Source organism: Sminthopsis crassicaudata, chromosome 3, assembly GCF_048593235.1.
Source record: "Sminthopsis crassicaudata isolate SCR6 chromosome 3, ASM4859323v1, whole genome shotgun sequence".
Classification (NCBI taxonomy): domain Eukaryota; kingdom Metazoa; phylum Chordata; class Mammalia; order Dasyuromorphia; family Dasyuridae; genus Sminthopsis; species Sminthopsis crassicaudata.
Window position 1 is genome coordinate 260,046,944 of NC_133619.1, and position 12,516 is coordinate 260,059,459.

The 12,516-nt window shown below is 36.8% G+C and overlaps 1 protein-coding gene across 4 annotated transcripts in view; it reads left to right on the forward strand.

Moving 5' to 3' along the window:
* Window positions 1–2,952, forward strand: part of CLDN14 (claudin 14) — a 115,771-nt gene extending 112,819 nt beyond the window's left edge. For all 4 annotated transcript variants that reach the window (XM_074297348.1, XM_074297347.1, XM_074297349.1 and 1 more), the window contains exons 3-4: window positions 1,305–1,474; window positions 1,652–2,952. In XM_074297348.1, the coding sequence (XP_074153449.1) occupies window positions 1,777–2,484 (708 nt within the window). In that variant the 5' untranslated portion in view covers window positions 1,305–1,474; window positions 1,652–1,776 and the 3' untranslated portion in view covers window positions 2,485–2,952. The remainder of the gene's footprint in view (window positions 1–1,304; window positions 1,475–1,651) is intronic.
* The last annotated feature ends 9,564 nt before the right edge of the window (window positions 2,953–12,516 follow it).

The following is a 12,516-nucleotide window of genomic DNA, read 5'->3' on the forward strand; positions in this document are numbered from 1 at the left end:
ATTAAACTTCTCCAGTTAGATTTAATGGCATCTTAGCTTGCAACAGCTTAGGGAAGGGGATGGGAAAGAGAGAGCATTAACTCAATCTGCCACAGGTATGAGTCACAGAATTTTGTGCCACAACAGATTTCCCCAAAAGGAGGAGAGAAGTAACCAAAATACAACGTGAATCTAGTATGATGATACAGGTCAATTATGGCCTCATGCAAAGAAATGGTAGTCACAGATGATGAGCATAAGCAGATATTTGACAAAAGCATGTGAAAAATAGGATTTAGTGATTTAATTTATAACTATTGTTAAAGTCTTCTGGGAAGTTTATATTTAAAGCTCATTTAGTCATTTCCTAACATGTATTTCTGCACTTCCCCTCACACACAAACCTTGGACTTTTCCTGGAAGATTCAGAGCTGATTAGGTAATATTAGTAATAGGTCTATTTATATTTCTATTTAAAGGTTTTGTAGTTATAGTCATATTATTACTATGTGTGTCATAATAGGTGGCCTCCCATAAATTTACACATTCTGTAGTTATTTTGAATGGAATTTCCTTTTATTTTTTCTATCTGTTGGATTTTATGTGTAAAATAATACAAGACTGATTATTTTTGTGTATTTATTTTATATTTTGCTACATAGCTGACAATTGTTTCAACTAATTTTTACATTTAAGTAAACCATAATATCATCTGAAAAAACTGAAAAAAATCTTTGTTCAACTGTGCTCATTATTTCCATTTTTTAATCTTGTGTTGGAAAACTTAGCATTTCTAAAATTACATTTTTTAAAAAAAGTGGTTACAATGAACAATCTTGCTTTATCCTGGTCTTGTTGGAAAGACATTTACCATACTAACATTTAGTTTTAGATAGACTCAATTTGTCTATTAAAGGTCATTTATTCCTTTTTTAAATGACAAACATAGAGATTAAATTCTGTCAAAAAATTTCTGTTAAAATAAATGTTTGTTTTTTTATTATTATTTTTCTTATTAATATGATCTATTATGTTCTAGTTTTTCTAGTGTTAAACCAGTTCGTTTGTGTGACCTATTTATAATATATAATCTTTTAAACAGAGAATTTTTGTAGCCTCTCATGATTTTATTCAACTTTTTTGCTTATCCAGGGAAGATGTTGTCTGGGCTCTGGGAAGTAGCCTATTTAACAACCACACTTTTCTTTTGTATGCAAAAAGAAAAGAGTAGTTTTCTTACAAAATTCCCAGGCAATTTTGAATACAATGTAATTTTTCATGACATATAGGGCTTTCATCTCTATTTTCTTACTACCTAATTCCAGACAGCCCCAAGCCATCAAGATGCTCATTCTAACACAGAGGAACAGAATGACTCAAACTCACACTGCTAGTTAATGGCTGAGCCAAGATGAACTGAGCCCAATCCACTGTGCATCCAAATACATCATACAGAATATCACCCTCTTCCACCTCTGTCCTTTCAGCTGAGAAGGTAAGGACAGCAATCTCCTAGTGTTCTACAAAATCCCAAGAGCTTTGTTAACTGCCATACTAATTGCCTATGGAAATCCCCATAACAGAAATAATGGCAACAAGATAATATTTAACCTATTTTCCTTCCTTCTCCCATTCCCCATCCCCCCACATACCCTTACTGCATTTTTATTAGGACTCCTGAGGCACTGGAATAGAAACAGTTCCAGTTTCCCAGAAGAAGCTGCATTCCCAAGAAGGCTTACAAGTGACAGCTGCAGGTGACCGACTGATTGGAAGTCACTGTAAGTACCAACAGATATGGCCAGCACGGCAGTCCAGCTCCTGGGTTTCTTGCTCAGCTTCTTGGGGATGGTTGGGACCTTGATCACCACCATCTTACCTCATTGGAGAAGAACAGCTCATGTAGGGACCAACATTTTAACAGCTGTGTCATATCTAAAGGGACTTTGGATGGAGTGTGTTTGGCACAGTACTGGCATTTATCAGTGCCAGATCTACCGGTCTCTGTTGGCCCTGCCCCGTGACCTGCAGGCAGCTCGAGCCTTGATGGTCATCTCCTGCCTGCTCTCAGTCATGGCTTCAACTTGTGCTGTCATTGGCATGAAGTGTACTCAGTGTGCTAAAGGGACCTCCGCCAAGAACATCTTTGCTGTCTCTGGGGGAGTCCTCTTTATCTTGGCAGGTCTACTATGCATGGTGGCTGTCTCCTGGACAACCAATGATGTGGTAGAAAATTTCTACAACCCACTGCTACCAAGTAGCATGAAATATGAGCTTGGGCAAGCCCTGTATCTGGGATTCATTTCCTCATCGCTGTCCCTTATTGGTGGGACTCTACTCTGCATGTCATGCCAGGAAGATGAGCTGTATTCAGATTACCAGACCCAGTCCAGAATGGCGACAACAGCACCTCCATACCAGCCTCCCACTGCTTACAAAGACAACCGTGTTCCCTCAGTGGCGTCAGCTTCCCACAGCGGTTATAGACTGAATGACTATGTGTGAGTTCCTAGAGATTTTCCAAGGGGTCTTTGCTGCTTAGCTGCATGTCTTCCTATGAGATATGCAGGTCTCGTGACTTTTAATTTATGGAACATTCTTAGCACAAAATTTGTGACTGTACATTTTTTGAATGTAAAGGAAAAATGGGAACATGCTTTGAAGATGAAGGAGAACAAGAAACAGGGGGAAAGAGGAGAAATCTGTAACCTACCAAAGACTACAACACTTCTTATATATTTAATGTAGGTATTTATGTTGGAAATTCAATAATATATCTAATTAAAAAAACTTGAAAATTTACCTCATCCAAGTTCAGTTTTCAAAAAGCTTTTGTACAGAATTAAATGATATTTTCTTAGCCAGACTATGGTCCTATCACCCATTGAGGCATCCAGTGCATTTGTAAGCTGATAACTTTTTGTCTTAAAGATTTCTGAGTACATATGGAATTGCTCATTTGCAGAGTTCTTTATTGGGGGGGGGGGGAGCACCTGTCGATGGATACTGAACTTATGGGAATTAATGCAAAATTTAGGTTAAAAAATTAAGTTAGTATGAATGTCTTTCCAAAAAGGTGATCCAATAATTATAATACTTGTTTTAATTGGTCTAAAAATCAGTGTGAGCTCAAGAAATAATAACTCTGCTACTAATTAGTTATCATTTTCTTAACATAGTCTTTTCTTATCCATAAATAAGGGTATCTGTAAAGAAGTGCATCAAAAAAAAAAAAAAAAAAAAGGAAGTGTATCTTTCTATCCCATCTACTCCTAACATTCTTTAAGTCTTTTATGCTGAGAAAAATGCAGTTATCTGACATCTCAAAACAAGCAAAGTAATATCTGAATGAAGAGACAAAGGTTGATTAAGATGTTATTTTTTTAAAAATGCACTTTCTGAATTGAAGGTTGATCTGGTGATTTCATTGAAAGGGAACTCATAGATGAGGGGATCCCTTCTACCAAAACAAGTTGGCATTTTATTTATAACTTTAGTCTTAAGAGAATTGCTTTAAAACATTGAGGTTATGTTACTTGCCTAGGGGTCATAAGTCAGTATGTGTCAAAGACTTCTTGTTCCTAGGTCTCCCTGATTCCAAGGCTATCTTTCTATCCACTAAGTCACAGCTGCCTCTTTCTGGTTGTTTATCAGCACAAACTCCCAAGAAGCCCAGTTGGGGCTAGCACTGGTTTACCCTTCTTCACTAATAAGTTAATTTTTTTCCTCTTCACGTTATTACAAACATTTGCAAAGTGCTTAGCACAGTAACTGGAATGTAGTAGATGCTTAATATATGTTTATTCATTTCTTATTTCCTTCCTTCTTTCCTTCTTTCCTTCTTTCCTTCCTTCCTTCCTTCCTTCCTTCCTTCCTTCCTTCCTTCCTTCCTTCCTTCCTTCCTTCCTTCCTTCCTTCCTTCCTTCCTTCCTTCCTTCCCTTTTTTCCTATCTTCTTTCCTTCTTTATTTCCCACCTTCCAGGGCTGGTGACTCTGCTTTCATCAGAGAAACATATCTTCTGGACCATATGCTGAACATTTGTTTGAGCTTCTTGCATAAGCCTGAAAGAAATACTATTTGGATCAATCAAAACAATTTCATAGAGTCATGTTCTCATTTTTTAAATTGAGGTTATTTTTTTTTTATGTGAACCTGTGATTTCATTAGCATTTTAAGGTAAAATACCAGGGAATTTTACCTGTGTAGAAAGCTTCTTCTACCAATGCAGATGGGCAATTATTTTGCACCTTATTGCCTTAGACAGTTGTCTATGAAACTAACAAGTTAAGAAATTTGCCTGGTCACATCAGGTGTATCATAGTAGAACTTGAGCTCAGGTTCTCTTAAATTGTTGACCAGCTTTTTAATCACACTTTCAATGACTTGGCTTACTTTTTTAAAATAATAAAGTTTTGGGACTTTATAACTAAAATCATGTAGTGTGATCAATTTTAGTGTCTTAAAAAACTGACCATATTAATTTTTTGTGATTTTTTTATTAAAGCTTTTTATTTACAAAACATATGCATGGGTAATTTTTCCAACATTGACCTTTGCAAACCTTTTGTTCCAAATTTTCCCCTCTTTCCTTTCACCCCCTCCCTACCTGGCAGGTAGTCCAATACATGTTAAATATCTCAAAATATATGTTAAATAAGTAAATACATATATATTTATACAGTTATCTTGCTGCACAAGAAAAATTATATCAAAAAGAAAGAAAAAGAAAAACTGAGAAAAAAAAACAAAATGCAAATAAAGAACAGAGAGAGTAAGAATGCTATGTTGTGTTCCACACTCCGTTCCCACAGTTCTTTCTCTGGGTGTAGATGGCTCTCTTCATCACTGAAAAAGTAGAACTTGACCATATTAATTTAGCTGGAAATCATTCCTACACACATATGATTCAATTGATTTTGATAATGTTTTACATCTTATTGTTTACCATATCTTTGCATAAAGCTCTAGATATAAAAAAGATCATGCTGAGAACTATATATAAGGATCATATAATCACTCAATAAGCATTTATTAAGTATATTCTGCTAGAGTGATAAGACCAGGATTTTTTCATTTCCTCAAAAGAGGAATTTATTTTCCCTAAAAGGCAAGAAAATCATTCCTGGAACTTAAGTGGCCCTTGCTTCCCTTATCACACTTCGTACCTAAAGTGTATAATGAGTTCCACTCATGTGGAATCAAGACCTCTTTAACTTGGTAGGTCTGAAAACCATCTGAACTACTGTACCTTGCTCTCTTAATCAGACACATTTTCTTATGGATATAAGGGAGAGGGGATGGAGTCATACCCAGAAAAGCTTGGTTCTGCTGTATCTTTATTGCATATACACCAGTTATCTTGTTTCAGATCTTTGCTGTGTTAGAGCAAAGTGAACTTTTTTTGTTAATTGTTCAATCACATATGAGTACCTCATTTCATCCAACTTTAAAACTTTTAAACTTGTTAGTAATAAGGTATTGGTTAAACCTATCATTTGGGTTAATACCTTTACTATTTGGGGTAGTTGCCCAATGGAATAAGATGAGAAGCCTTATATCTCACATCATGGTTGACTTGGGAGAAGAGCCTTATCAGAATGACTTCAGCCATTAAGGTCTCCCATCACACTACTCTCTAGGTTTGAGCCAACTGGTGAAATATGAGCAGGGGATTGGGCAAATAATGCTATCAGTGCAAATAGGAATTTTGAATGGTGATGGAGGAGTTATTGACCTCTATTCTCTACCAGCTAAAATACCCACTATTGGAAGATTTGGGTATGTCTGTTAAAATATAGAGTTGATAAGAAAGCAACTGATGATTATCCCATAAAAGTGTTAGTAAACTTGCACAGAAAAAGTTGGTACCTGGGCATTAGAGCCTAGTGAAGCATTTCGCTTCACTGAAATCCAAGGCACCCTGTAAAACTCCTATCGCAATTTGATTCATTCAAGGGAGACTTCAAAGAGCACATAATTACAGGAAAGACTCCATTAAGGGCTCAGAATCTGAATGGGCTCTTTCAGTAATCTTTAGGTATGTTACATTTGATAGAGCCTAAAAGAAGCCTTCAGAGTCACTCTAACCACAACCATGGAGTTAATATAACTTTGTATCCCCAAAGTGGAGAAAGATACTTCTTTTCTTTTGATAGAAGTGAATAAATTGGGAATACTTATTATACCACTTCTCCTTAAAATGTCATGTTACTTATAAAGAAGGTAGATGGCATCTGGAAGTTTAAAAAGAATACAAGGAGCTGAACAAAGTCATCATCATGCTCATCATGAAAGCTATTCCTGAACTCAGCACTATTGCAAACCAGATGAGTGGTATGAGATTGTCACCCTTACAAGGCTTTTTTTTTTTCTTTTCCTCATTTGCCATATCTTCATTATCCTCCCTAAGGGCTACTTGAACTCTTCCTCATATTGTTTTATGATGGTTGACAGTGACCTAAAAGAGAGCCCCTTTCCTTTTTCCAGTGTTGCCTATCATGACTTGGATGATGAAAGGTGGTTCTTCTCTGTTTCTATTGCTAAATGGAAATGGTACATTCAAAACTACATTTGTTGAGGTCCCTCTGATATTAATGCCCCTTTTATGCAAGCAGTGACTATGCCAAAAATCTAGATTTCTAATCTAGGCCCTAGAATGAGCTATCTTTAAGAATCTGGCTTCTAAGAAATGCTTGTTCCTGGGTCTTAAGTTGCCTTTGCTTCGCTTGACACTCTTCATCCCCTAAAGTGCATAATGAGTTCCACTCATGTGGAGTCAAAACTTCTTTAACTTGATGGATTTTTGAAATCTTGGAGAATTTTGTCTCAAAACAAAAACAAAAACAAAAACAAAAACAAAAACAAAAAAAAAAAAACAACTAAATCCATTTTTTTGCTTGGATTTCCAATGGCTCCAGTCACTTATTAGATAACTAAAATCAAATGGACAACAGTAGATACTAATCTAGTTAAATGGGATACTCTATAGAGATTAGGGGTTTGGGCAAGTCCTTCTGGCACACTGAGATCTAGACTGCATAGTTGTATGCAAGAGAGCTTCAGGGATGGAGAAGAGATCTTTACCTATACTAATTCCCGAACAGTGGACATGGGTCTGGCCAAATGGTCTGGGGACTGGAGAGCACAGAACTAAATAACCAAAGGCTCTTGTCTTTAGAGGCTTTTAACTGATGCTTCTTAGGACATACAGCTGATGTGGGACATGTATTTACTAAACAACCATATTAGAACTGAAGAGGAAACCCCAAAACTCATAAAAGAGAAAACCTCCTTGGACTTTGCCTCAGGGAAGGGACTCCACCTTAAGCACAAACAGTTTCATCTTTATCTGGCTCAGTCCTGAAACCCATTGAATTCAATTCAAATTCTAACTTTGGCTGAAACCCAGCCAAGAGCCAACCTGGGACTCCACCCACAAGCCCTCTTCAGCTTGTAACCAAAGCCCCCTATTATAAAAGAACCAAGCTGGAGTCCTCTCTTTGCAGAGATCCCAAATATGGCAGCCTTACACCTGCCATGTCAATGGATTTCTGCCCACTGGAACTCTGGTTCCAGTGCCTTTTATCTCTACCTTCAATGTTATTAATTAGACTTTACTTCCAAACCCCATAATAAACCTCTTTTATCAATCTAAGTTTTCGAGTCTGTAAATTCCTTTACAGAGGACTCTTGCGCCACTACTAGACTCATTTAACTCTGCATCCTTGGGCGAATCCAAAGGGGTTGCAGGGGAGCTGTATTTGATTCCCTGTACCCAGAATCTGCTACTAGACTTCAATTAACCCTAATTTCATTTAGTTACCCCTTATCTAGATCTCATCAGAACTATTACAAGAAGAGCAAAGGTTGGGAAGTGGATTGTCATTGCTAGTTTGGACATTGAAGTGATGAGACCATGCTGTGGTGGGCAGAGAGAATCATATGATTCCCCTCCCCAAAATGATCTTCATGTGCCAAATGGAGCAACTATCTAACTCAAATGGCCCCCATTCTGTCACCAATTGGCAAAATAGCACTCTCTAATTTCTTGTCCCCTCTCCAATTAAAAGCCACTTCATTATGTATCCTAACTACCCAAGTTAGGTGTCTCCTGTGAAGACAGATCTAAGACAAATCAATGTCACCATGGGAAGAAGGGCTCTAAAATTCAGAGATTTCTGGGACCTTGTCTCCAGAAAGACTTTCCTGATAAGAATGGTTTCTTATTATAGTTTCAGCTAATTCTCTCCTAATTCCTTCTCCAATTCAGAGCTGCTTTGGCCACAAGGTTCCTGTCTCCTCAGGAAGTGCCATATACCCTGGAGACATACCTCAGGTTCCCATGGAATGGAAGATTTCCTTTTTTTTTTTTTTCTGGGCTGATTCAAACTTCTTTTTCCCAGAAAAGAATTTTTATCCTTCCCAGAAAGCCTCCTAAAATCTTATCCTCTACAGGAAGATCCTCCTAATCCCCCAGAATTCCTTCTCTCTGTAGATCACTTCCATTTATCTTGTAAATAGCTTGTTTGCAGATAGTAATTTGCTAGTTATGAGGGAGAAGGGGGAATTAGACTGTAAGCTCCTTGAAAGCAAGGACAATGAGGTGACTGCCTTTCTATCCCCACTGCTTAGCAGAATGCCTGGTACAAAATAAGAGCTGAATAAATGTTTATTCACTGACTCAATGATTGACCTAGGAGGGATATTGTTAAGAGGTGTCTTGCTTTCTAATAACATGAAGGAGGCAAAACTTTCATTATATAATTATGATAGATATATATTTAATTGGAAGAAAGAAGATTCCCTATCTAACTTAGTGATTATTTTGAGTCCCTGGATCAGGATGAAGAATAATCCTTATGTTGAATAAAAAAAGACTCCATAAGTTTCTCATAAGAATTTAGCCACCTCACACACTAGATCAAAGTGACAAGCATGACCCTAAAGTGACCCTTTCCTATTTCTGTTCTTCTGCTTACTTGGGCATCACACCTGTAAAGCACTTCTACAGATAAATCAGTTATTGCTCTCTGAAAATACTGACCCTGAAAGGTCCCCTTAAGCCTATTCCCACCATTGTATGTATCCTGTTATTGCTTTAGGCTGTGAAAAACATTTTTCTTATATAACAGCTACCTGATGCTAAATAAGGAAATTACCTTACTGTATGCTTTATGCTTCTGTTATCACCTGCTTACTTTGCTAGTTACACTCCTATATAAACTCTGTGCCTCAGCTCTTCTAGACAGAGTACTTTGGATGATAGTCCCCATTGGGCCGCTAGTTTATTAAATTCTCCATTTTAAAATTAAACCAGTCTCTACTCATCTCAGTTTCCCTGGTATTACATTGTTAGCTCTCATGATAGAACGAAATGGACCCTTCTCCATGGGCCTCTAAGAAGACATTTTTCATCATATCTTTCATATTGATGTATTCTGACTTAAGAGTGTTCCAGTTCTAACAATCCTATCTGTCAATAATTGTAGAGGAATATAATGATATTTCTTCCCTTGGATTTTAGGGAAGATGTATTAGTAATCCTAAAGCCATCTGACCTAAGAGTACTACTATTGTTCTGACAATTTGTTAATAATTGTAAAAGTCCTCTGGCCTAGGAATGTGATATTTCTTCCCTTAGATTTTAGGGAAGGTCTCTGATCTAAAAGCACTTTTTTTTTTTTTTGCTGAGGCAATTGGGATTAAGTGACTTGCCCGGGGTCACACAGCTAGGAAGTCTTAAGTGTCTGAAATCAGATTTAAATTCAGGTCCTCAGGACTCCACTGCACTGCCCCCCAAGAGTACTTTTGTTCTAACAATTTCTGTTAATGATTTCAAAGTCTTGGAGGCTGTATCCTTGTTGTCTTGCCACTTATATATTTTGAAATTTGGCTTGTTAAGTCACTTTCACATTTTTTTCATTGATATTCTTGACTTTTTGTTCTTCAGGATGACTTTGTTATTACTTTTTTCTAGCTCTATAAAATAATTTTTGGTAGTTTAATATGGCATTGAAAAGTAAATTAATTTAGGTAGAATTATCATTTTTATTATATTGGCTCAGTCTACCCATAAGCAATTAATATTTCTTCAGTTGTTTAGATCTGTCTTCCGAGAAGTATGAAAAGTTAGGTTTTCATAGATCAAAACAGGATAAAGGGAGAAATGAAATTGTAATGCCAGAGAAACTGAGGCAAGATAGAGATTAGATAGCTTTTAATAATTTATTTGAAAAGGAGATTTATTGGGACCAAATGGATCCTTGGTTTGATCCAAGGGCTAAATGAGACTATCATCTCCAAAAATCCAGCAACCAATGTGAATTCTCAAAGACACATATATGCACGTGGCCCAGATATAGGAGTAGACCAAGGGGGGTGGGGGGGAGCAGGAACAGGACTATCTGACAGGGTGAGGGGAGGCATGGGGGACATCTGATAAATTGGGATTACAGAATGGGGAGAGACACCTATTGCAATGGGGAGAGGCACCCAACATTCTGATAATGTCTAAGATAGAAGATCTTTCTCCTTGTCTGCATAATCATGATCGGGAGGGAGGGGTGGTGTTGCAGTATTGACCAGAACAGTTAGGAACTGAGACAGGACAATTGGGGAAACTGAGTCAGGACAATAAAAGAGAACTGTGGCACAACAAAATAATCTTGTTAAGATATCTCCAACCAATCACCGTGTGACTCAAGGAACAGGCTAAACAATAAAGTTCCTGACAAAGTGATCCAGACCAATTGGTCCAAAGAGACTAGGATCAATGACCAGACACAAGCTTTTTAACATATGGAATGAGAGAATAAAAAAGGATTATAAATCTGACCAATTGTGACTCTGCCTGTAAATTATAACAAACTCAGATTGTAAATTCAGCATATTGGAACCCTGAAGAGAGGGGTAAGGAACCAAATTAACACTATAAAGCTTGCTCCTGCTTTTGCATTCAGGATGCGTCTTGTCCATGAGCACATCTGCTTCTCATGAGAACAGTTGACTAAAGGATTTTTTTTTTTTTTTCACTATAAAAGAGCATTGGTTGTAGTACTACTCCTGAACCAGCTTGCAACTGGGGAAGCAGTGGGCAGCAGCAGCACATCCTGAGCTTATACCCAAACCTTCTTGAGTTCCAGGAAGACTTATTTGTATGATAAATATTTTGTAATTATGGATTTATATTTTATATTGTCTGCAGTTATTTTAAATGGAATTTTCTCTCCAGATAATGTTTGCTCTCAATTTTTGATAGGTACTACTCATCATAATATGCAAAGTTCCATTTATTCCAGGGCAGTTAGATGTTACTGTAGATAAAGTGCTGAACCTGGGATCAGGATAATGAGTTCAAATCTGATCTCAGACACTAGCTGTGGGATTTTGGACAAGTCATTCAAGTTTGCCTCAATTTCCTCATCTATAAAATGAGTTGGAGAAGGAAATGACAAACCACTCCAATATGCCCCCCAAATGAGATCATGAAGAATTAGACACAACTGAAATAACTGAACATATATACCATTTCTTCCCGTGAGGTTTTGTTTTTGAAAAAGTCAGAAAGTTATTTAAAATATTCAAGATTTCAGCCTGATCTGGTCTTTGTCCTCTTTCCCTACTCCTTTCCCCATTCATTTTTTAAATTTTAAATATTTAGGATTGTGTAAAAAATTGACTGAATGTCTTCTCTTAAACTTTTATGGCCTAGGAGGAATGTGCAAGATTGCAATATATAGAAGAATTATTTTCTGTCACTCTGACTTAATTTTGCCTATAAGAAGTCTTGTAAGAATTCTCATAGTTGTTCAGGTTTCCTCTGAATCCTACATCTATGCTTGAGCATAATAAAACCTGTTTTTATTTCTATAATTTTTGCATTGTGAAAAGTATATATTTGGCAGACGTTACCCACCACAAGAACTCAGAGAAGACATTTCTCCCAAAACAAACTTTACAAAGGTGATGCTATTCCTTCCCAGTTCTTTAGGGGTTAGTCTCTTTAGTCAGCACTCTCAGCCACACCACTTTAAAAGAAGGGTTTTCTTTTTAAAACTGTGAAGGATGAACAAGAGAAATGGACATGAAGTATCTGAGGTTATTATCTCACTTACAAACCTTTCAACAATTAAGATGCCAACTCCTTTGCTAGAGGAATCATGGCCCCTTATCTTCTCTGCTTTTGAAATCACTATCTTTTGTACCTCTCAAGCCCCCAGCTGGGAAAGGCCCAACACAGAGAATGCATCCCACTGACAAATATATGTAATAGTATTCATTCTTCTACTTCTCTTTCCTGTAGCCATTTAATTTCCAAAGACATAAACAAAGCAATCATATATTAAATGATCATGTTTTCTTAAAGAAAGTAATTTCCTTAAAAAGCAAACTTTAGCCCAGAAATTCCAATGTTAGGTAATATGGCCAAAAAGGTCACTGATTTAAAAAAAAAATTTTTTTTAAATAGTTTTCATATACAACCATTCTTTCTGGGCTTGTGCAAAATAAATCCATAAGGGTAGAAGTAGAGCAATTAG